Source organism: Hyla sarda, chromosome 3 (assembly GCF_029499605.1).
Source record: "Hyla sarda isolate aHylSar1 chromosome 3, aHylSar1.hap1, whole genome shotgun sequence".
Taxonomy (NCBI): Eukaryota; Metazoa; Chordata; class Amphibia; order Anura; family Hylidae; genus Hyla; species Hyla sarda.
Window position 1 is genome coordinate 158,733,574 of NC_079191.1, and position 26,613 is coordinate 158,760,186.

Below are 26,613 nucleotides of genomic sequence, written 5' to 3' on the forward strand. Positions count from 1 at the left end.
AGGGGCTTCCAATGCCGGACTGTATTGTTGGGTAAAATCCCAGGGACAGTTACCAGTGTAAATGTAATACAAGTGGTCCCTCAACATACGATGGTAATCCTTTCCAAATGGACCATCGTTTGTTGAAACAATCGTATGTTTAGGGATCCGTGCAATGTAAAGTATAGGACAGTGGTCTACAACCTGCGGACCTCCAGATGTTGCAAAACCACAACACCCAGCATGCCCGGACAGCCAACGGCTGTCCGGGCATGCAGGGTGTTGTAGTTTTGCAACATCTTGAGGTCCGCAGGATGTAGACCACTGTTATTGGAAGTTATACTCACCTGTCCCCGCCGCTCCGGACCGTCACCGCTTGTCACCGCTGCCTGGGATGTCGCCGTCCATCGCTGTCGCCGCGTCCCCGAGGTCTCCCCGACGCTCCGGCAAGGCCTCTGCTTCCCCGGCATCCGCGCTCTCCGTCGCCGCCATCACGCCGCTACGCACCTTGCTCCTATTGGATGACGGGACGGCGTGCGCAGCGACGTGATGATGACGACGATGTAGAGCACCAATGATGCAGGGGAGCCCAAAGAGGATGTGCCGGAGCCCCGAGGACAGGTAAGTGACCATCACCGGAGCTCACGAGGCACCGTAAACGGCTATCCGGTGGCAGCTGAAGCAGTCTGCGCTGCCGGATAGCCGTTTATGCGATGGCCCCGACATACAAAAGCATCGTATGTTGATGCTGCCTTCAACATGCGATGACCTCTGAGAGGTCATCGCATGTTGAAATGATCGTATGTCGGGGCCATCGTAGGTCGAGGGGTCACTGTATTAGTATTAATGGAGGTTCATATGTGTCATTTTTGTAATTATATTGATCTGCACTATTTGACAGCTTTTATGCCTTTGTGTGTTTAACACGCAGCATGTGCTGGCGTTGCAGTTTAGCATTTTTATAGTACATTTCCTATTGTTTATTGTCGAGCCGATACTCTTTGGTCATATATTTGGTACTGTATAACTATGACCTCTTATCATTTCTCTCTGGTAGAGGCTAGCTTTTTTTCTGTGTAAATTCTGTATGGAATATTTGAAGTTGTGCTTTAATTTATGGAGGTCACAGACTTATATCTATACATTAGTGCTACTATTTCTGGAAGTTAGTTGGCACTAGGATTGCTGAGTAAAAAAGACAGAAAGAATGAAGTATACTGTAAGATCTGATAACTAATGCTGACAGTCTCTCTTTTGCCAGATAAGCTGTCTGGTTTACTTGACCCTCTTTCCTCTTTTACTGCCCGCTTTATGCTTTGCTAACCTGCATGTCGCCAGCGGTTGCTGTTAGCAGTGACGAAGCAAGGCGGGAGTCTCTCTTCTGTCCTGATGAGCTAGACTCACTCTTCTCCTACTTTGATACTTCCTCAAAGCTACGTAGTAGTAAGTAACCTCTCTTATATAGTGTGTAGTCTTTGGCTGTTTAGGTTGTCTCCTTCATTTGCTACTTATTGTGAATGTTAATTTCTCTACCCCCTTTCTATATCTTTCCTTTCATTTTCACAACTTTTCGTCATGTTGAATAGAAATCTGATCCTGAAGGTCTGAGTGCATGCTAGATGTCCTCCCATTAGTGTAGTCTGAATGATAGATAGGAAATACACAGTGGTCAGTATATTATTATTGCATTTATTTATATAAGAAAATAGTAATCACTCCTGCTTTTACTTTTTTTTAAATAGCATTTCCTTGTTTTCTCTGTGGTAGCTCCATTTCACAAACATTTTCAGTACAGTGATCCCTCAACATACAATAGTTTCAACATACAATGGTCTTTTCTGGACCATTGTAAGTTGAAACCAGACTCAACATACAATGCTACAGACAGTCCAGATCTGTGAAACGTGTCAATAGCCGGAAGAGCAGACCAATCAGAATGGGCATTTTACTGGTAAAACCCCTATATTACTGAAGTGTATGCACTGACTGGTGTCTAGTAGCGCCCCCTACAGTACAGAGAGGTATTACATGTTCTGTACACTTTACCTGTACAAGGGTTACCTGCTCCTTTGGACACAAGGTGAGAGCGAATCCATGTTACTTTTTTAGGACATTGTGTACTGTACAGGACCCCGAAGAAGCTCCTGTCCTCTACATAGATCAGTGTTTCCCAAGCAGGGTGCCCCCAGCTGTTGCAAAACTACAGCTCCCATCATGCCCGGACAGCCTTTGGCTGTCCGGGCATGCTGGGAGTTGTAGTTTTGCAACAGCTGGGGGCACCCTGCTTGGGAAACATTGACATAGACAGTGATTTACAGCTCCTAGCAGATCTTTCTTACTTTTATATGTAAGGGGATTTGCTTTATCTATATTAGTTATCTATTTATTTTTCTCTAATTTTCACTTTTTCCTATTTTTGGATGACATTTTGGGTCTTCAGAACCAATTACCAGGTTTCCATAGAGTTCTGGTCTCAACATACAATGATTTCAACATACAATGGTCGTCCTGGAACCAATGAATATTGTAACTTGAGGGACCACTGTATATTCACAGTAAACTTCCTGGGTTACTATTGAATTGCTCTACCTTTTTATCATAGTTTTCTCTGGGTTAACGATTTTATCAAATTATTATTATTATTATATAAAATGAATACTCCAAAATCCTCTTTTAAAGTATTTCTGTTGTTGCAAGTGACTTTGCATGCACACAAGGATTAGCCCTGTTCCTAGCCATTATATGGCTTGCTTGTGGCATTTATCACCAGTTTTATCCATCTGCAAAATCAATCTTTAATTTTGACAGTTCTCTCCGCTTCTTTCACCTTCACCTTTTTCCCTGTAGGTCAACCTGATAAGTAGCCAGCTGACAGTCTCATCTCTCAAAATTGGTCTTAGTAGTCAGTTCAGAGTAAATCAGTGATAGGCTGAGTTCACATCACGTTTTTCAAGTACGTTTCCCGTATACGTTTTCGTTATTGAAAACGTATGGAACCGTATTGAAAACCGTATACATAGACAAATTATTGAAAACCGGTTGCACACGGTTTGCTTGCAATACGTTTTTCTCCTGTACTTAAAACCGTGGTTGACCACGGTTTTGTCTCCGGTTTAAAACCGTACTGCAACCACAAAGTTTTTTTTTTTTAATATGGACGTCTATGGGAAACGCACATTTATACCGTTCCATACGGGAAACCGTGTACGGTTTTTACTTTGCGCATGCGCATTTGCATCCTAAAGTCCCCACCCAAGACTCCTCCCATTTAAAAATGGGAAAATTTTCAAAAACTTATGTTTAAAAAAAAATATAAAAACGGACGGAACTGTATGCACTTTTAAAAACAGTATACGGTGTAAAAATGCATACGGTTTACTTTTTCCCATACTGTTCCATCCATTTTTTTTGCCATACGGTTTTCTTTACAAAAACGGATTGAAAACAGTATGGCAAAAACGTGATGTGAACCCAGCCATATAAGAAGCTATTCTTAAATTCACTTGTACTAACTGTTTATATATCATTTGTTGAAATGACAATGCCCATGTATTATCAGAATTTTATTTTTTCTTTAATGTTTTTTTTTAATCTGTCAATAATACATATAATGTGTGTACATAAAAACAGATTAAAATATTCAGAAACATAGGGGGAGATTTATCAAAGCCTGTGCAGAGGAAAAGTTGACCAATCAGATCGCTTCTTTCATTTTCCAGAGGCCTTTTTCAAAAAATGAAAGAAGCGATCTGATTGGTTGTTATGGGCAACTCAGCAATGTTTCATCTGGACAGGATTGAATAAATATCCCCCATTGTGTTTATTAATAAAAACATCTAGTAAAATATAGAAAAAATTATAAAAGATCTAAGCAATAAATTATCTTTACAGTGTCCCTTCACTTGAGTAGAAAAATGATTATTGTGCAAAATACTAGGTATTTTACATACATTGATTCAACTCCTTATAAGCAGCACATAGTGGTCACCATCTCCTCTTCTGACTGCTGCGTCTAAGCAGCCAGAGCTTGTTTTATCCTACATTGCTAGCTCCCTGTACTCAACGCTAGAACATAGGAGGCACAACCTAAAGAATTGCCACTTACTGTAATGGTAATGGCAGCCTTAAAAATGTGTACTGACCAATTTACAAAAAGGTAGTCTATGAATTATTTGCCATATCTTGTGCTGATCCTGTATTATAGTCCAAGGCTGCAGTTCTTTCAGATGTCATTGAAAATGGCCAATGTGCTCATTATCAGATGGGACCTCCTAGAATTATTTCTTGCATCAGATTGCATTCCAGCTGTGCTGTAAAGACACTGCAAATCAACACAGCAGACCTACTGAGCCAGCCAGGATTACTTGGATATTTCTGATCTGAATCTTTTGGAATTGTGAATGTAGCTGTGGACAATTATACGTGCTCTGTGTGAGTTAAATGGGCACACATCTTTGTCCCAGCTGAAGCGCAGGCTGGGACAATGACCAGTAAGTGAGGGATGAACTAGCACTCCTGTGCTCACACCTGTCCTGTCAGAAAACAAAGAGATGGGGGTAACTGAGCAGCCTGAAGTGATTGGATGAAGGGACACAGCACAACTCGGGGAGGAAGTTAATGCATGGTGAGTGAGGGCAGGTTCAATGCTTGCCTCAGACACACCCCTTCCTAAGCAGTATATGTCAAAATAAAGAAGCAGCAGAATGGAGGGCTTCGTGAGCCAAATACAGAAGCTAGACACACAAAAATACATGTAAAATATCCACCTAATCTAGTGAGTAACATATATCTGCACTATTTTTTCTGTTTTATGACAGGTACTCTTTAACCCTTTTTAAGGGCAATGAACGTGAATGTATGTACTGGTGCCCTAATACTTAATGCACCAGGACGTACATTTATGCCCTGTAATGAAGCAGCCACAGGAGCTGTGATAGCTTCATGCATGGCAGTTTCTGACTGCTATTAGCAGCCAGGGACCTGTCTGTAATGAAGGACATCAGCAATCACGCTGATGCATGCCATTAACCCTTCAGATGCAGTGATTAATACTGGTCATGGCATATGAAGTATTATCAAGGCTTAGTAAGACTCTTAGGACCACTCGTGTTGTAATTGAGGGGGTAAATGAAGATAAAAGCATTTGGACAGATTTACCTAAAGAGGTATCAAAGAATAGAAAAACAAAGCAATTTTTTTCCAAAAAACAGCACTGCACCTGTCCTCAGGTTGTGTGTGGTATTACAACTGGGCTCCATTCACTTCAGTGGAAACGAGCTGCAATACCACTTACAACCTGAGGACTTGTGTAGCGCTTCTTTTTGAAAACAATCAGCTCCGTTTTCCTAATCCTGGATAACCCCTTTAACATGGTATTGTACAAATACCCAGGCAGCTGATACTGCAGGGAAAAACAACTGAATTTGTTAAATAGTTTACTACATCAATCAGATGTCTCTCTTTTATTATATAAAAGCATTTTTTTAAAGATCAAAAGAAGACCTTACTCACAAATATTATGTTATAGTTATTTTAATGTTCCACTTGAACATTTTGTACAGTTGAACGGTTGCTTTGTTTGTGATATTTGTTGCTGCGCTAGATCTTTAATACAACTCATATGATATTATTTTTTTTTTTTTAAGTGAGAAGCAATGACAGTGGAATACAGTTTAGTGCAGAGGGTAGCCGAGAACTCCTGGCGTCTGCAGTGTCTTCCAATAGTTTGTATGATGCTGGTTAGTGCCATTAATATTGTAACAGTTTTCGCTTATTCTATTTTTAAGTCAGTGATTTTTTAAGATGGTTGGATATCAATTTGTGGTTCACTCCTAGGCTTTAATTCTCAAATTCATACATTTTCATAATAGTTTAGGGTCACACACAGTGCATACAAAGCATATTTCACGCTGCAAGAAATCTGCTGGGCAGCAGGAAATTCACTGCACATTTTATGAGTAGACATACAGGGCTTCCGTGCCGCAGCCTTATGTGTGCAGTAAGGTTTGGAAACCTTACTGTACACACAGGGCTCTGGCGGTTAGCCCTGTGGATCTGCTCATAGCAAAATGCGCATCGTATTTTCTGCTGCCTGGTGGATTTCTTGCAGTGTGAAATACCCTGTGTATATGCTATGTTGGGCCCAACCCTTAATACGCCTATGTTAAAGGGAACCAAGCAGTAGATTTTACCATATATAACGCTTGGAGATGCATTATGTATAGTAAAATCTTTATCTTCACCATCCATGGGAGGTGTTTTTTCCCCCAGAGATGGTAAGGATATGAAGTTAATAGGTCTCCCACGGCGCCGAGTAAGTTGTCCCCTGGGTGGGGAGCTATACTTACCAGGTCCCGTCGCTTCGGCGTGATTAAAGGCCCGTGTCACCGCTCTGCTCAGTCTGCTTAGGCAGCAGAGCGGTGACGCGGGTCAAGCTTTATATATGGTAAAATCTACTACTTTGTTCTCTTTTACTTAGTGCAGTAATAATCTTTATTTATATATCCTCAACATATTTTGCAGCAGAGGGTACATGTACGGTAAATATCAGACATTACATAGTAACAAACTAATAATTCAAACAAGAGTTAACTAATATGTTATAGTAATATGGTTCTTACCCACCACTACAGACTCTATGGTCATTGTGAGAAGAAAGGTTTAGGCCCATTTAACAGTGCCTTCATTTGGCTAATTTCTCAATATGTGCTCGGTCTGTGCGGGACTTACAATTGCTGCAAACTATTATTTTGAGCCTTGCACAGAAACAGAATTTGTACAAATGTAGACACTAAAGGTATGTTCACACCGCAGAATTTTCATGCAGAATCCCGCAGAAAAATTCTGACGGAAATTCGACGGGCATGCCGTTGCGGAAATTCTGCTTTCTGCATTCCGTCAAAATATACATATATACACACCACTGTGGAAAATAGGGCTGCACGATATATCGCAAAAGCAATCAAATCACAATTTTTGCGAATTGCGTTATAGCGATACGGCTCCCAGGGAAAACTTGCAATTATTTGCTCGGGCTGGCACCCGTGTGCGGCTGCAGGCGGGGGTCGGCCAGAGCAGGTAAAAACAAATTAGAATGCTAAAAGTCAGTGTTTCCAAACCCGGGTTCCTTCAGCTGCAGATGCCGTTCCCCTCCATGCGGTCCGGTTTCTCATCTCTTCTCCCTACTAGCAGAAGGACCTTTCCCTTTTCGGCCAATCACTGACCGCAGCGATGTCACATGTCGAGCCAGTGATTGGCTGATGGGGAGAGGTCTTTTTCAGCTGCAAACACACAAGGTTTACTGGATCAAGCGGGAGATTTAAAAACCGTCTGAGAAACCCAGGAAGAAAATGACATGGGTTCAGATGACTGTGGGGAGAATGTGATGGGTGGGGGAGAGTGTACAGGGGGGAGGTGTAGAATGTGACGTGGGGGGGATAGAAATTAAATGGGGAAGATGTTAAATGGGCGGTGGATATGAAATGGGTGGATAGATGAGAAATGGGGGAGATTGGGCATGAAATGGGGGGATTTCACCATTTGTTTATTATATCGCATCGCATATCGAAATCACAATATTTAGGCCCATAATCGCAATTGCACAGTTTCCCCATATTGTGCCGCCCTAGTGTAAAAGAGAGGGGCACAGTAGCGGGTTCCAGACCCCAGGACAATATGCAGGTGCTCAGCCAGTCAGGGGATCTATCCAACAATCCCACTATCTCCACAGTCCAAAGAAAACAATGGGAGGCCCTCCAGCGGTCCAAATGTAAAAAGTAACCCATCCAGTCAATAAAAGACATGCACGTTTCAACCTGCTGAAAGCTTGAAAAAGACCTCATTGAGTAGGTTGAAACATTGCATTTTTTGTATTGACTGGATGGGTGAATAAATCAAGCTTTCATGAACAGAATTTCTGCAGAATTATGAAAATTCCGCCGTGTCAACATAACCTAAGGCTATAGTTCCACAATGGTTCTGAGTTGTTTTTACAGCTCACAAAAATATTGACTGGTTAACTACGTATACTGGCAACATGTTCAGAAATTGTCGTGTAAATGCAGCTTTAGCTTGCAGGAGATTAGAATTATTTTGCAGTTTAGAAACATTTGAGTTAAAGGGGTTATCCAGGAAAAAACTTTTTTTTTTATATATCAACTGGCTCCAGAAAGTTAAACAGATTTGTAAATTACTTCTATTAAAAAATCTTAATCCTTTCAGTACTTATGAGCTTCTGAAGTTGAGTTGTTCTTTTCTGTCGAAATGCTCTCTGATGACACGTGTCTCGGGACCCTCCCAGTTTAGAAGAAGATCCCCATAGCAAACCTCTTCTAAACTGGGTGGTTCCCGAGACACGTGTCATCAGAGAGCACAGTTTTTCCCCGATAACCCCCTTTAAATGTTTTAAAGAACTAGCCTATAGCCTACATTGTAATTTTTTTGTAAAGACTGTACAATGGGTTAATTTAAATAGGTTTCTCTTATTCCTTCCTTTTTCCATTTTCCAGAACTAGAAAAGAAACATGAAAAGAGGGATTCTGCAGTATTTCAAGACTCTGTAAGCAGTATAAGGTTTATACCCGGACATCAGCTTTACAAGGCAGCATTTCAGAAAAACCTTCCTGCCATGGCTGAGGCATTGGCTCATGGAGCAGAAGTCAATTGGGTTAACAAAAATGAAAACAATGCTACTCCTTTAATACAGGCGGTGCATGGGGTATGATATCTGTATATATGCTTTGGTATTTGTGTTGTGCAGTGTCTGTTAGAGGTAATTCTCACAAGCAGCAAAAGACTTTTGACCTGTTGATCACACATGTCTCAAAAGTTTTGATCACACTGGGTCTCATTCCGCTGGGAGCAGCGCCACTAACTCCACAGCTGTCAATCAATTCCAAACTTTTCTCTCAAACCCCAGGTTTATAACTAGCTATTGCAGCAGGTTTTAGGTGTGAGACCCATGTGCGATCAAAACTTTTGACATGGGTGGACAACATGTTAAGTTTTTCTTATGACAGTAACCCTTTAAAGAAAAATTACATTGACGGACAGTTGTAATTGTCTTTGAAAGCTTTTTTTTCTTATATTTGACGCATAAAAAGTGTATCCAAGGGTCATCGACAAGCGATGGTTGTTGGACAAGGCTGCAGGAGGAACACAGCCTGCAGCAATGCTGCTGTAACACAGAGTTTTGCAAAACTTAAACTTCAAGCATGCCTGGATTGCCAAAGGATGTCTGGGCATGCTGGGAGTTGTAGTTTTACAAAAGCGGTAGGCACACAGCCAAAGGCAACACTGCTGTTAGAAAGAGTTATCAAAACATTGTACCTCCAACTATTCAAAAACTACAAGTCCCAGCATTACAGGACTGCCAAAGGATGACACACATGAATGACATAGGAACAGATAGAACATTTATGCATAAAAAAACTACTGTACTTTTAGCACTAAACCTTTGCACTAATTTAGGACGATTTAAGAGTATAGGCAGTCTCCAATAATCATTCCTCCTCTCTGTGTAACGTGTACAGCCAAAGAGGAAAGGGTTACAGAGCAGGGCTGCCAGGCTCCTGAGAGCAGTGAGTCTGCGGAGTGAGGAAGAAAGCGGAGTCATACACAAGTGCAGGCAAGAGAAGGACATGCCCCCTTCAAAAAGTGTGAATGGAAAAGACAGTGAGCAGCTGTAATATGCTATTTTGTAGTGAAATATAAGTGTTAGAGACATAAAAATTATATTTACATGATCAGAATTAGGTACTGAGTAACTTATAACAGTTTTTTATTTTTTTGTGGGATTTGTCAGGTGCGCTTTAAAACACACTTTCTAAATGTTACAATGATAATCTGCCCCATGGTTTTTTATTCTTTCTCCTAAAATGTTTTTTTTTTTTTCAGGGATCACTAGTTACCTGCGAGTTTCTGCTCCAAAATGGGGCCAATGTTAACCATCTGGATGTGAAAGGGAGGGGACCCTTACATCATGCCACTGTGCTTGGCCACACAGGGTAAGCAGCAAGTTCCTGTTAATATTATAATTAGTGGTTTTGTATCACTTTTGTTACGGCACATTTACTCTTATTTTAGGCTATGTTCACAAGAGTCGTATTTGTCCCCGATTTTCTCATGGTTTCTGCGCTGAAATATGTGTGTCCAATACAGTAATTTATTCCAATAGATTCCCTTTAGGGAAATCCAAAAATACTCTAATTTCCCATTTACTTATTTTATTCCCATAAGCTTTAATAGTTTCCACACAATTAAAAACCAATAGTGCTGTATGCCCTTAAAGTATACTTTCAGGGGGGCAGAGTAGGGAATTTTAATTAGGGATAGTTTCTGTTGCCTAAGGAAACAATATGATGTGATCTGCAGACACATTCAGCCTATGCTTGTCAGCAAGACAGAGCATAGCAACAGAGCCTTTCTGTTGATAATTCAAATCAATGAAAGTATATTATAAGGGCATACAGTTTTTAATTGTGTGGAAACTATTAAAGCTTATGGGAATAAAATAAAATAAGTACCGTATTTTTCGCCCTATAGGATGCACCGGCGTATAAGACGCACCCAATTAATAGGTGCAAAATCTAAAAAGATAAAGATTTTGAACCCAATAGTGGTCTTCAACCTGCGGACCTCCGATGTTGCAAAACTACAACTCCCAGCATGCCCGGACAGCCGTTTGCTGTCCGGGCATGCTTGGAGTTGTAGTTTTGCAGCATCTGGTGGTCCGCAGATTGAAGACCACTGCATAGGAGGTAATACTCACGTGTCCCCGCCGCTCCGGACCCGTCACCGCTGCTCTGGATGTCGCTCCATCGCTGTCGCCGTGTCCCCGTCGCTCCGGAACGTCTCTGCTGCTGGCCGGGTATCCTCGCTCTCCGTTGCCGCCATCACGTCATTACACGACGACGTGATGACGAGGAAGGAGAGCACTGGCCATACAGGGGATCCCTGAACGGAGAAGACACCGAGGAGGCAGGTAAGGTCCCTCCCGGTGTCCTGTAAGCACTAACCCGGCTATTCAGTCGGGCTGTTGGGGACAGCCGCGGTGAAATCGCGGCGATCCCGAACAGCCCGACTGAACAGCCGGGTTAGTGTCACTTTGATCGCCGCATCTGAAGGGTTAATACAGGGCATCACCGCGATCGGTGATGTCCTGTATTAGCCGCGGGTCCCGGCCGTTGATGGCTGCAGGGACCGCCGCAATAGGGGTGTATTCGTCGTATAAGACGCACCGACTTTTCCCCCCAGTTTTGGGGAAGAAAAAGTGCGTCTTATACGGCGAAAAATACGGTATATGGGAAATTAGGGTATTTTTGGATTTCCTTAAAGGGAATCTATTGGAATAAATAACAAAGTTAACCCTCCATATACTGGTCTTGACCAGTTATGGTGAATCCGATACAGTAAGATCCTGTTCAAATACATTGGAAATTTTCCATGTCGATTTCTTCAAGAGATAAAACAATCCACCAACAAATCTGCAACAGACCAGTGAACATACCCTAAGGCCCCACTCACACAGTGGAATTTCAGAGCGGAGTGCAGCAAAAAAATTCTGCTAGGAAATCCCATTCCATCAGACTCCCATTGTTTTTAGTGAGATTCGGCGGCACCTTGCAGAAACATTTTCCATGGAAATTCCAATTCCGGTCTCTGCAGAAAGAATTGACACGTCAGAAATGTCTGTGGAGACAGCGCATTTCCAAGTAGTCCTAGCTCTGGCATCTTTTCTTAAATGTACCGCTTTCAAGGTGAATGCCGTCTTGAAAAAACTTTGCCTTGGAGTTCTGCTCTGTGTGTCTTTCTCTTTCTATCTCTCTCTATGTCTCAAAATTATATATATATATATATATATATATATATATATATATATATATATATATATATATTATATATATAATATTTTTTTTTTTTATATATAATATCTATATATAATTTTTATTTTTGGGGCTATAAAATGAACCAGAACAGGAAATGATGTAATTTTTCTTCTTTTTTCCTTTAAAAAGTTTATGCCAGATAAATTTATGCCACAAGATAGTGTCTGCACTCTTGCATTTTATACTCACATACATGTATGCAACAATATACGCTAAAAAAAAATGTATTGGCATTGCTTATAGGCTAATAACATAATTGTATTCAGGCTGGACTAATGATTACTTGTATTTCATTTTTCTTATTTTTTCTGTCAGACAAGTCTGTTTATTCTTGAAGCGTGGGGCCAATCAACATGCTACCGATGAGAAGGGAAAAGACCCTTTAAGCATTGCTGTAGAAGCTGCTAATGCTGATATAGTAACACTGTAAGTAACCTGTCTAATGTGAAATAGTTGTTACAGTAGCTTTACACTTAAAAGCAGATTGATCATAGTACTAGGTTTCCCTGTCTAAGGCTATAAACACTTTTTTAAAAGAGTTTTTTAATTTTTTTGTACCTATACAATTCTCCGCTGCATACTTCCTTGTATCTGCTCTCTTCTTCAGCCTATGTGAGCTGTCCTGTGAGTTTTTTTTTTTTAATTACAAATACCATTTAGAAAGTTGCTTAGCTTTGCCTTTAGCAAACAAATGAACATTTAAAAAACAAATTTAGTGTAAAGGTGTCCATAGCCTCTAAGGACCTTGTATTCTGGTGGGATTTATATATGCATTGTTGTTATGCTATCTTAGTAGAACATGAATTACACCTGTGTACCGCTCCACTCCACAAAATGGAGAAATTATTGAATTTTGTGTAAAAGTCAACATTTGAAAGAATTATTATACTGAATTTGAGACAAAAAAATCCTAGCACCACCAGGGTCAAGAAAAATGTAAGTCATTGCATTAAATCATGGTGACAGTTTATAGCTTACTGTTAAGTATCAACTGCCTTTTTTAATACCTCTTTTGTGTTCTTTGTAGATTGCGCTTGGCACGTATGAATGAAGAGATGCGGGAATCAGAAGGTTTTTACGGACAACCAGGTCAATATTCCACTAACAGCCATACAGAAATGCAATATAGAAAGTGCATGCAGGAGTTTATTAGCTTACAACTCGGTCATTCTGAGTCTTTAGGGAGGAAGATGAACAACAACTCATCTAGTTAATGTGTCCCATTATTTATAGGCACATTATATGCTGACTGCTATTAGAAAAGGATTTTTTCTAATATTTAACTGAATTAGTTGTCCTGTTTTTACTAGATGGCATAAGTTATTTGAAAAGTACAAAATTATGTGTATATAACGTTCTTTAAATGCTGCAAAATTTTGCTTATCTGTCTTCCTTAGGTAGTTTATGTAAACGTTAAGTGATATTGACTATAGAGATTGTGAACTAGTATATCAATAAGGAGAAATAACAATATGGACTTAAAGCAGCTAAAGTTTGAAAAGTGGTGATAACGTGAGCCCCTTTTCCATGCTAATATAGTTTACATAAAGTTTTACCAGCCCTTACCTGCATTTACAGTTCAGTGTGCTGCTAAACTTACATTTCCCAGTTTTCCCATATGGCTTAATGTATCTATAGCCCTTGTATTGGCGATTTGCATTCTGGGAAGTAGGGATCGATCGATTATCGGATTGGCCGATATTATCGGCCGATATTCACGATTTTGGACATTATCGGTATCGGCCTGCCGCCGCAGCTGCCCCATTGCCTCCCCCATCCCTGGTTTTTTAATTACCTGTTCCCTGGGTCTGTGGAATATTGGTATAAGTTATCGGCTATCGGCCTGAAAGGTCACAGATTATCAGTATCTGCCCTAAAAAATCAATATTGGTCAATCCCTACTGGGAAGTGCAGGCTCTATGCCAGGCACTGTACAGAATTCTTAAGTAGTTATAACAATCTTCCTTTTAAGGCAGTGCTACAGTAATCCCTGTGTTTGTAGAGGTTCTCCTAAGATATTAGTTGAGAAACGGTCATCTAGGCCCAGTAGCAACCCGCACACACTAGTTCTGGGCTTAAATACTGAATGTAATTCAGAACCAGTAGACTTTATCACTTCAGGAGTTAAAACACCAATGCAAACTGTATTTTGTTACAGTGACTGTTATTGTTTGGGCTAATCATCTTAATGGTATATTTTTGTTGTTTGTATCTGTAGATTACTGTTGGCTGTATGTGATCTGGCCTTTTCTCTGTATACACTTCTATGCAATGAAAAGTTCGCATTGGCCGGGACATCTAAGGAGCATCTTTTTTTTGCTCATTGCTCTTTGTCAGTTCTCTGTTATTCCTCCTGTAAATCTATAAAAAAATTATCATTTCTTTCATCAGTAAATGTGTAGCTTAACACTGTCAATACTACATGGAGAGTGTTAGACTGTTTAAAGGAGTACTCCACTGGAAAACATATTTTTTATAAATCAACTGGTGCCAGAATGTTAAACAGATTTGTAAATTACTTTTATTTAAAAATCTTAATCATTCCAGTACTTATCTGCTGCTGTATACTATAGAGGGAGTTCTCTTCTTTTTGAAATGCCTTTCTGTCTGACCACAGTGCTCTCTGCTGACACATCTGTCCATTTTAGGAACTGTACAGCGTAAGTGCAAATCCCCATAGCAAACCTATACTGCTCTGGAGAGTTCCTAAAATGGACAGAGGTGTCGGCAGAGAGCAATGTGGTCGGATAGAAAGGAAATTCAAAAATAAAAGAACTTCCTGTGTAGCATATAATAGCTGATAAGTACTGGAAGGATTAGGATTTATAAATAGAAGTAATTTACAAATCTGTTTAAGTTTCTGGCAGCCATTGATTTGAAAAAATGGTTTTCCACCGGAGTACCCCTTTAAGGACATTCCCTGTTCACATGCATTCCATTAAGAGCAAGTTGTCAAGTCACATATTTTCTCTGAGGAATAACAGAAAAACAGAACAAGTCAGAGTTTTAAGAGAAGTGCTTAAACATTGTTATTCCACAGGGAAATAAAGTATTTCCTGAAAAGATCTGACAGGTCCTCTTTAACCCCTTAAGGACCCAGCCATTTTACACCTTAGGACCCGGCCATTTTTTGCACATCTGACCACTGTCACTTTAAACATTAATAACTCTGGAATGCTTTTAGTTATCATTCTGATTCCGAGATTGTTTTTTTGTGACATATTCTACTTTAACATAGTGGTAAAATTTTATGGTAACTTGCATCCTTTCTTGGTGAAAAATCCCAAAATTTGATGAAAAATTAGAAAATTTAGCATTTTTCTAAATTTGAAGCTTTCTGCTTGTAAGGAAAATGGATATTCCAAATAATTATTTTATTTTATTCACATATACAATATGTCTACTTTATGTTTGCATCATAAAATAGACGAGTTTTTACATTTGGAAGACACCAGAGGGCTTCAAAGTTCAGCAGCAATTTTCAAATTTTTCACAAAATTTTCAAACTCACTATTTTTCAGGGACCAGTTCAGGTTTGAAGTGGATTTGAAGGATCTTCATATTAGAAATACCCCATAAATGACCCCATTATAAAAACTACACCCCCCCAAAGTATACAAAATGACATTCAGTAAGTGTGTTAACCCTTTAGGTGTTTCACAGGAATAACAGCAAAGTGAAGGAGAAAATTCAAAATCTTTATTTTTTACACTCACATGTTCTTGTAGACCCAATTTTTGAATGTTTGCAGTAGAGGGCTCAGAAGCGAAGGAGCGACAAGGGGATTTTGGAGAGTACGTTTTTCTGAAATGGTTTTTGGGGGGCATGTTGCATTTAGGAAGCCCCTATGGTGCCAGAACAGCTAAAAACCCCCACATGCCATACCATTTTGGAAACTAGACCCCTTGAGGAACGTAACAAGGAATTAAGTGAGCCTTAATACCCCACAGGTGTTTCACGACTTTTGCATATGTAAAAAAAAAAAAGTAAAATGTGTTTCCCCCCAAATTTCACATTTTTGCAAGGGTTAATAGCAGAAAATACCCCCCAAAATTTGTAACCCCATCTCTTCTGAGTATGGAGGTACCCCATAAGTTGACCTGAAGTGCACTACGGGCGAACTACAATGCTCAGAAGAGAAGGAGTCATATTTGGCTTTTTGAGAGCAAATTTTGCTCGGGGGGCATGTCGCATTTAGGAAGCCCCTATGGTGCCATAACAGCAAAAAAAAAAACACATGGCATACCATTTTGAAAACTAGACCCCTTGAGGAACGTAACAAGGGGTACAGCGAGCATTTACCCCCCCCCCCCCACTGGTGTCTGTCAGATCTTTGGAACAGTGGGCTGTACAAATTTTTTTATTTGCACAGCCCATTGTTCCAAAGATCTGTCAAACACCAGTGGGGGGTAAATTCTCACTGCACCCCTCATTACATTCCGTGAGGGGTGTAGTTTCCGAAATGGGGTCACATGTGGGGTTTTGTTTTTTTTGCGTTTGTCAAAACCACTGTAACAATCAGCCACCCCTGTGCAAATCACCTCAAATGTACATGGTGCACTCTCCCTTCTGGGCCTTGTTGTGCGCCCCCAGAGCACTTTGCGCCCACATATGGGGTATCTCCGTACTCGGGAGAAATTGCGTTACAAATTTTGGGGGGCTTTTTTCCCCTTTACCTCTTGTCAAAATGAAAAGTAAAGGGCAACACCAGCATGTTAGTGTAAAAATTTTTTTTTTACACCAACATGCTGGTGTAGACCCTAACTTCCCCTTTTCATAAGGGGTGAAAGGAGAAAAAGCCCCCCAAAATTTGTTTGGCAATTTCTCCCGAGTACGGCGATACCCCATATGTGACCCTAAACTGTTGCCTTGAAATACGACAGGGCTTCGAAGTGAGAGCGCCATGCGCATTTGAGGCCTGAATTAGGGATTTGCATAGGGGTGGACATAGGGGTATTCTACGCCAGTGATTCCCAAACAGGGTGCCTCCAGCTGTTGCAATACTCGCAGCATGCTTGGACAGTCAACGGCTGTCCGGCAATACTGGGAGTTGTTGTTTTGCAACAGCTGGAGGCTCCATTTTGGAAACAGTGGCGTACCAGACGTTTTTCATTTTTATTGGGGAGGGGCAGAGGGCTGTGTAGGGGTATGTGTATATATAGTGTTTTTTACTTTTTAGTTTATTTTGTGTTAGTGTAGTGTAGTGTTTTTAGGGTACAGTCACATGGGCGGGGGATTACAGCGAGTTTCCCGCTGCGAGTTTGAGCTGCCGCGCAAAATTTGCTGCATCGCAAACTTGCAGCCTGATACTCACTGTAAGCCCCCTGCCCATGTGAATGTACCCTGTACATTCACAGGGAGGGGGGATCTCCAGCTAGTGCAAAACTACAACTCCCAGCATGCACAGTCTATCAGTGCATGCTGGCAGTTAAAGTTTTGCAACAGCTGGAGGCACACGGGTTGGGAAACACTGAGTTAGGAAACAGACAATGTTTCCCAACCAGTGTGTCTCCAGTTGTTGCAAAACCACAACTCCCAGCATGCCCAGGCAGCCGAAGGGCATATTGGGAGTAGTGGTTACGTAACAGCTGGAGGAGAACAGTTTGGGGACCACTGTGTAGTGGTGTCCAAGCTGCAGCCCTCCAGATGTTGCAAAACTACAACCCCCAGTATGCCAAAACTGTCCAGGCATGCTGGGAGTTGTAGTTCTGCAACATCTGAAGGGCCAGATGTAACAGAACTACAACTCCCAGCATGCCTGCACAGTAAGGGCATGCTGAGAATGTGTAGTTTTGCAACATCTGGAAGGGCACAGTGGTCTCCAAACTGTGGACCTCCAGATGTTGCAAAACTGCAACTCCCAGCATGCCCAGATGCCAAGGGCTGTCTGGGCATGCTGGGAGTTGTAGTTTACAGGGTCCCATTACAGCAATGCATGTCGCTTTACGGCGACGTGCATTGCTGTAAAGGGCCCGACCGCGGCTGAAGATCTACTCACCTGTCGCCGCCGCCGCCGCCATCTTCCTCGCCGTGATCCGGGTCTTCAGGAACTAGGTAAGTACCGGGGCCGGGCCCCAGCACTCCCCCATCCCCCGCTGCGTCCTCCGGTCTTCCTCCCGTCCTCTCCGGACTTCAAGGGGCCGGGCAGGACGGGAGGAAGTAACCGCCCCCCCCCCCCCCCCCTGCGATTGGTCGGTTAACTAACCGAAGAATCGCAGGGGATCGGAGGAGGTGGCCGGCTTGCCACCTCGCTCCTATATGTTAGCATGGTCCTGGCTGTCTGTGACAGCCGGGATCATGGGAAATTACCGGGCAGTCGGGTCCCAGAGACCCGATCAGCCCGGTATCGCCGCAGATCGCAAGGGCGATTTCCCTACATGGCCCCCCTCGGCGTTTGCCCTGGATGCCTGCTGAAGGATTTCAGCAGGCATCCGCTTCCGATCTCTGCTCGGGGCGCGGCAGAGACCGGAGAAACACCAGGACGTACTAGTACGTCCTGGGTCCTTAAAGCCCAGGGTGCCAGGACTTTCTAGTACGTCCTGGGTCCTTAAGGGGTTAAGGAGTATTACTAGAAGTTTCAGTATTCTGGCTGTGCCAGCTATAGTGAATGCACTGCGGCGATTTTACTTTTTTTTTCTTTTAACTGAGTCTTTGCAAACTACTAGTTTTATATATGGGAATGATCCACTTCCCATTTAGGAGCACATGTATTTTATCATATTAGGTACAGGTATGGTCAAATTGCACTTTTTTGGGTAAAAGTAAAAGTTTATTTATTAATGTGTAAAGCAATGAGTTATGAATAAGATTGCTGTCAGGGTGACACCAGTTATAGGTAGCTGGAAACCCTCAAGGCTGGAGAACTGCTGCTCCTGTCTACACATTTTTTCTTCTTACAGTTCTACATTTTTGAGTAGGCTGCGTATATGTTTTATGCTTTTTTGCGTTTGATCCATGAAGTTTACAATCTAGATAAAAAAAATATTAAACAAAAAAATATTTATTTTAACAAGTTATTCGACATAAAAGATGGAGTTGCAGAGAGGAGTAAAAAGAGGTTCTGGATTGAGCTCCGCGGCCAGGTGGTGCACCACAGCAGCACTTGGAAACCCTATCATGAAACCAAACACTGAATGTTATTGGATCTAAGGAAGATGCACATGAGCGCTGAAACGCATTGTACACCCCTCTATCTTTTGAAAAGAATCTATAAGTCCTGTGCAACTGTGGCGACTTATTATTCTCTTCAGAACCTGGCAGCAGCGCTCAATCCAAATCCTCTCTTTCATCGTCTGCAACTTCGTTCTCTGATCTGCACCCTAGTGTACGCAGATAGGGTCCTTCAGCATTCAATGCATACATATAAAACTTATACATCTACAGACTTGTGCCTATTATCTCACCCAACTCAATAAGGATAGCATAGTACTATCGGTGCAGTCGTGGGCTAACACCTTCCTAAAATAATACACTAGGGAGTGCTTTTGCGTTTTGTTTTTTTTTTATAATTTTTGAAATTTTTAGAACATTTTATAAACATCGAGTAACATAAAACAATATAGAAATAGAAATACAGACCTATCTCCAATGTAGATACCAGTGGAACAATTAAGGTTACATGGTCATGGTATTATCTCCTAGGCAATAAACTAAACCACAATTCTCATGCGTGAAGGTAGAAACATGAAACCAGGAGGAATTAAATCAACACGAATGATGTTATTTCTATTAAGGCAAACATAAATCGGCTGTTTCAAATATGGTCCTCATCTTGTAAGTACCGTTGCAGCAAAGTAAGCTGATTCAGAAAAAAAGAGTAGTTGAAATCTACTTCACAAAATTATTACTCAAATAAGTTTTTATTGAAGATGAGCCTTGTATACAATCAAAAAACATCAGGAATTTCCCAGAAATGGGTGCAGCAGATGTACAATACCTTCAGAACGGAGACCTGTTTCTGAAGAGCTTTTATCCTTCACATTGAGAACGCTTCTGAAATATACATATACAGATTTGTTTATATAATCAATTTCTCGGTTTGATTCATCTCTAGAAAACATTTTGATGTCATATCTGTCATATGTCTTGAAAATTTGCCATATCTATTTAGATACTGTTGTCCTTGAATTTAAAGGGGTACTCTGGTGGAAATGTTTTTTAAATCAACTGGTGCCGGAAAGTAAAACTGATTTTTAAATTTCTTCTATTAAAAAATCTTTATCCTTCCAGTACTTATTAGCAGCTGTATGCTACAGAGGAAATTCTTTTCTTTTTGAATTTCTTTTCTATCTTGTCCACAGTGCTCTCTGCTGACACCGGATGCCCGTATCAGGAACTGTCCAGAGCAGGAGAAAATCCCCATAGCAAACCTATGCTACTCTGGACAGTTCCTGACATGGACAGAGGTGTCAGTAGAGAGCACTGTAGACAAGACAAAGAATTTCTTCTGTAGCATACAGCTGCTAAGAAGTACTGGAAGGATTAAGATTTTTTTAATAGAAGTAATTTACAAATCTGTTTAACTTTCTGGCACCAGTTCATTAAAAAAAAAAAGTTTTCGACTGGAGTACCCCTTTAATCTTTATTTTCTTGTATCTGGTAAGCTAGCAATAACTTTTTTTTTTTTTTTTTAATTAAATGGATTTCATGAACTTTCAGTAGAAAAAGACATGTAGAAAGCACAAACCCTCACCAACATGAGGGTCTCCTTACCCACTCCCCATGTCCAGAACAGACGGAACACTATATATTAAGTACTGAATATTCCAAACTGAGTTAAGGGTCCATTGAAGGTGTCGCTTTATCACCTGTGGGTAAAGGAATAACAGCATACATAGTCTACAACATGCAAACATAAATGGACAGTATAATTCTAATATACTGTACTGGCATAAACACACTCAAGTATATGTTCACTAATAGATATTAGACTAATGTACTTTAGACTAAGGTAAAGATAATCATTAACATGTAGAACAGGATTATACTTTTTGTACAGAAGACAGGTTTGTGAACTACCAATTCTAGGGTGCTGTTGCCAAGTATAGCAAATGTTTTTTGTCATTGTGAACAATGTGGCTTTCATTAAAGTTAGGATCTTCTTGGGTGTGTGTTCTGGCTTTCCTCAAGTAATGTCATACTAGCCAGATGTAGTACCAAAGGGTATTATTTAATACAGTTATCATAGTAATTTGGGAACCAGCTACCCATAGGGAACTGCAACACAGCTCCATTTAAGTGAAGCGGACCATGTTGTTGTCGTCTTCTTTACAGTTGATGAACCATCATTCATTCTTTTGGGTTTTATTTTTTCTTCTTAGCAAGTTCTTTATATATATTTAAATACTGGATACTGTGCTTTTTTCTTTTTCTTACCATCTGTCTGGATTCATGGAGTCTTCCTACAGGTATAGATCTTTGTATGTAAGTTACCTTTTAGCTTATGCATGCAAAAGGTCTATATGTTCATGTTCAAAACATCATGTTGGGCGCAAAATAATAGACATTGTATTGTCAACATTTTTCATAATTTTCATGCACATGGCTTCCTTGTCTTAAAGGGGTTATCTTTTTTAAAAAGTAAGCGGCAGACCACTAGGGCTTGAAAATAACTCGTACTCTCCTCTCCCAATCCAGTGTCCGCACTCCATTCCACCCCCATACTATTGTTTTCTTACCTAGATGACACTGTCACACCTCTCCTGATGACTTTCAGTCTTCAGCAGGTTCATAATGTCTGAGGGAGTGTGGGCAGAGAGTCTGCATCATCAAGGTAAGTAAACAAAACCACCAAGGTGGAACGGAGCACTAGACCTGGATTGGTGAGTATGGCATAGTTATTTTACAGCCCCAGCTGCCTGACGCTTACTTATTCAGATTGGACAACCAGATTGTAACATACTGCATTATAATTATTTTAACATTTTCATGTATTACATATAACATTCTTGCTTTTCTTATTTTGTTTATATAGGTGATGAAACTTACCAAGATATATTTAGAGATTTTTCCCATATGGCGTCCAACAATCCTGAAAAACTGAATCGCTTTCAGCAGCCAGATTCACAGAAGTCTTGAATTTTATATGATTTGAGCTTTACCTTTAACTTTAAAATGAGTATTTAATCACAATGGCAGAACTATTTATTAGCCCAGTCTTTACATGTGCAAACTAGTGCTTCGCTGCTCTTGGTGGCAGGGTTTGGCATTCCTTGATGCTCTGCCTTTTTGGTAAACCACTATGCTGCTTAAGCGTGACACCATTAAACACAATGGTGGTTGACAACTGTCTCCTTAGAAATATTGTGGGGGTTTTCTTTGTCTTGAGTATGTGAACAAATATGCACTCAGCCTTGTTTATAGTAACTACTATATAGGGTCCACCAAAGGCTGTGCTGCCTTGTTTTCTAGTTTCCACATGAAGAGGACCAATGGACATAGCTGCTTTATCAGTTATACCCCTTGTTAAGTTCTAAAGAGTTCTGCACCTTCTTTGACAGCATTGCACTTATTTGTAAGAACTGTCAGACATTTTGGATGAAGGTATCTAAATGTAACAGTATATATGAAGTCTAAGAAATGACAACTGAATAACAATTTTCTGCTTGCCAAAGAGATGTTGCTGTTCAGTTACTTAACACCCATTTATATTAGTGAATACCCATATTTTTAATGGGTAGTTTAAAATCTATGACTGACTCTATACGCTGTTTCTTGGGCACCCTCATTTACTGACCTAGCTATTCTTCTAGTGTTTAAATGGCAAAACTAAAGTCATATTGCCATGTACCAAAATAATTTTTATCAGTATATTACTGATTTTATTGTTTGCTTTCAGGTCATTTATGTCCTTGTTATACAAATCTGTCATCAAATTGAATTTATTTAGCTGTCTAAGTGTTCAGATATATGCACACTATGAACATGCATTTAATGTAACCTCCAGCAGCTTCCACGCTTTAGGCTTTTTTATTTCTGTCATTTGTGAACACACTGTCCTAACAATAAGCGTGAAGATGTCTTCGCAATCTGTTTTCCCTCCTACCTGTAGAATATAAATTGTGACCTAGTTGGTTTTCCATTATAGAATTTGAATTGACCATGCATTCTGAAGTTTCTGTAGATATCCTAATACAGGGAAGATTGTTTTTATGCTTTCTAATCAGTGATAAAGCCATACTTTATATCATATATTTTGCAAAGATATTTTTGTCACGTAGAGAGTTGTACATAGAATTTGGTTTTATTAAATGTATTTTAAATGTATCAATTTATCCAAGGACAGATAAGAAATGGTTAAACTGTTTACATTGGGCAAGTATTCCAATGTGGCCAGTCAGTTATGCTATGAAGAGGACAGGACCTGTTCTTCCATACAGAAGTGTGTGCTTTATAAAATACATTGAAGTCTAAACTTAGAAGAACCAATGGTTAAACCTCTAGCAACCAAATACGCTCTCATCACATATGTTCTGGGAGTTGAAGTTTTGCAACATCTGGAGGGCCACCAGTTTGAGACCCCGGCATTAGAGTTTCTGTCCTTTGAGGGGATTTCATATACACTCCTTATCAATAAACCGGATTTATCTTAACCCTTAAGACCCAGGGTATCGACTCATTAACAGTTAGGCAAACCCCTTAGACTCAGTAACATATGTTAAGTGGATAATTTAGTGGAATCTTCCCAACACGTTATAAACTAATATTCTTTGTAATTGACAAAAGTGTCAAATGCTTTTAAGGAACAAATCATATGGGACCACAATATCTGCAATGCATTTTTTTTTATGTTAGGTGAATACATGTCTGTCTTAGACCCAAGAAGCACAAGTATTAATGTGAGTTCAGTTTAAATTATAAGTATAAAACTTTTTGTTGGTATCAGTTACCTTGTCACTTTGTTGTAAGTAGTAGGTAGTTGTAAATAAGCTGCTGCTGATAATATTGGTTGCCTGAGCAAGGCTTTATAAAGTATAATACAGTGTGATAGATTCAACTTTTTATATTATTCTTCCCTAAGCACAGTATTAAGTATATATAATTACAACAAGTTCTGTAGTATATGACATTACACTTCAAATGCAACACCCTTGCTGATACTGAGCTTGCATGTCCAGAATAAAATGAAAAGCTGTCCATAAACCAGAGTTCATATGGTGGATAAGGCAGACACAGACCGTCTTCTGTCTACCGTTCCACTCTTCATAATACACAGGGTTATGAGAAATGCTGGAAGATACCTGTGGATAGGTTTGTCATGTTAGATTTTTTTTCATTTGTTGGCAATACAGTGGTCCCTCAACTTACAATGTACTCAACATATAATACTTATAACATACAGTGGGCTTTTCTGGACCATTGTAACTAAAAACTATACTCAACATACAATGCTACAGACAGTCCAGGTCTGCAAAACATGTCAATGGCTGGAAGAACAGACCAATCGGAATGGGCATTCACTGGTAAAACACCTGTATTACTGAAGTGTATGCACTGACTGGCTGTCTGGTAGCGCCTCCCTACAGTACAGGGAGGAACTACATGTTCTGTACTACTCTTTACCTGGGCCAGGCTTAGCTGCTTCTTTGGACACTAGGTGGCAATGGCTCAATTTTACCTTTTTCCGAACACTGTGTGTACTGTACAGGGCCCTAAATACTCTGCTGTCCTCTACATAGACAATGATTTACAGCTTCCAGCAGCGCTTTTTATTTATTTTTATTTTTTTAACTTTTTCTATGTAAGGACTTGCTTTATATGTATTAGTTATCTACTTCTTTTTCTTTAATCCTGACTTTTTCCTATTTTTGGATGACCTTTTGTGGGCTTCAGAACCAATTACTAGGTTTCTGTAGAGTTATGGAGCCAACATACAATTGTGATCCTGGAATATATATTGTAACTTGAAGGACCACTTTACTTGGAAACTCGTTTGTGACAAACCTCAAAAGTGCAAAGATTAATCTGACAATTGTCAATGTTATTTCTTTTTAACATATACAATGTGTTCTTCAAAGATAGTCTATAAGTGACACGTCAGTCAAAGAACATAAATCTAAAATCTTTAGTGTATGGCTAGCTTAAAGTTTTTTTTTTTATTTTTTTTTTTTATTAACTGGTGCCAGAAAGTTAAACTCACTTGTAAATTAGTTATATTAAAAAAATCTTAATCCTTCCAGTACTTATCAGCTGCCAAATGCTCCACAGGAAGTTTTTTTTTTTTTTTCCTTTTTGTCTGACCACAGTGCTCTCTGCTGACACCTCTGTCCATGTTAGGAACTGTCCAGAAAAGAAGCATATCCCCATAGAAAACCTATCCTTCTCTGGACAGTTCCTGACATGGACAGAGGTGTCAGAAGAGAGCACTGTGGTCAGACAGAAAGGAAATTCAAAAAGAAAAGCACTTCCTCTGTTTTATACAGCAGCTGATAAGTACTGGAAGGATTAAGATTTTTAAATAGAAGTAATTTACAAATCTGTTTAACTTTCTGGCATCAGTTGATTAAAAAAAATAATAATAATCTTTTCCAGTGGAGTACCCCTTTAAGTATTTGGTTAGCTTACACTACTTTGGCAACTTTATTTTTAATATATGTAGGACTGTAATTAAAATTAGGGATATTTGTTTTCCTTTGGTAAGTGTGTCATGTTGAGCCTGTATGTCACTGAAACTGTAAATTCTATAAAACACTACCAGATGTTGGTGAGATATTTGAACATTGTACAATGAAAAAATATTCCTTCCCCTTTCTATAGTAGTCATATTTGTAAAATGAATTCCACTTTATTCTGAGAGTAGTGCTAAATATGCCTTGTTCTTGGCCTAGTTGTCGAAAGTTGCAGAAATATGAGACTTACTATGCCCTCTAATGGACCTGAGGGGAAAACTACAGCTCCCTTCAGAAGAATGACATTTTTCAATTTAGGTGAATTATGTGTTGATTCTAAAATTTCACCTTCAATGTCTGTCTTCAATGTAATCTGCTCTAAGTGCAATATTTTTCACAAGGAAAAAACTTGTGCTTTTTAATTGGTGGACACCGTTTTTTGCATCGCAATATTCCTTCCAGATAACGTGCTATGATGAATGTCAAACATATCTAGTTTTATTGTAATCATTTTTGTAATTAAATATGAATGTAGCTTTATTTTTTCTCACTCAAAAAATAGAGAACTTATGTCAGAGTAAATGTACATTATGTAACAATTGTAAATACTTGATTGAATAATTTGTACACTGCAAAATCAAAATAATATGCAATTTCAATAAAACAGAAAAAGGTAAAACATCTTTGACTGTCTGATACATTGTCTGCAGTATGTCTTGCTGTCTCTAGTATTTCCTAAGCTTTCAAATTACCAGTTTAAGATTTATTATATATAGTTTAAGACATATTATCTATGTCCATTAAGAGAAGGGTCACATGTGCCATATTTTGCTGCTGCGTATTTCCTACTCATTGAAATCAATGGGTTACAAAATCAGCTGCAGAAAATATGCAGAAAAATACGGCTCATGTTACTCTACCCCAAGACTGTCTTTAGAATAGAGATATAGGAATTGTTTAACCCGATAACGACCAAGGACAAGTATAGACGTCCTGTTTGGCAGCCGTTCTGGCACCAGGACGTCTATACTCGTCCATGTTTCTAACGGTCACTGCTCCTAAACAGCGGTGGCAATCGGGTGACCCTCAGCTGTCGCATACAGCTGATGGTCACTGCTACCGGGCTAGGACCAATCAGAGCG

The 26,613-nt window shown here is 39.9% G+C and overlaps 1 protein-coding gene across 5 annotated transcripts in view; it reads left to right on the forward strand.

Moving 5' to 3' along the window:
- ACAP2 (ArfGAP with coiled-coil, ankyrin repeat and PH domains 2) overlaps positions 1 to 26,154 on the forward strand; it is a 102,594-nt gene extending 76,440 nt beyond the window's left edge. For 2 of the 5 annotated variants that reach the window (XM_056565372.1, XM_056565373.1), the window contains 7 exons: positions 1,318 to 1,422; positions 5,625 to 5,717; positions 8,487 to 8,695; positions 9,874 to 9,983; positions 12,180 to 12,290; positions 12,892 to 12,953; positions 21,838 to 26,154. In XM_056565372.1, coding sequence (XP_056421347.1) covers positions 1,318 to 1,422; positions 5,625 to 5,717; positions 8,487 to 8,695; positions 9,874 to 9,983; positions 12,180 to 12,290; positions 12,892 to 12,953; positions 21,838 to 21,941 — 794 coding nt within the window. In that variant the 3' untranslated portion in view covers positions 21,942 to 26,154. The remainder of the gene's footprint in view (positions 1 to 1,317; positions 1,423 to 5,624; positions 5,718 to 8,486; positions 8,696 to 9,873; positions 9,984 to 12,179; positions 12,291 to 12,891; positions 12,954 to 21,837) is intronic. The other 3 variants (XM_056565374.1, XM_056565375.1, XM_056565376.1) reach the window with 2 other exon arrangements.
- Positions 26,155 to 26,613: the final 459 nt, after the last annotated feature.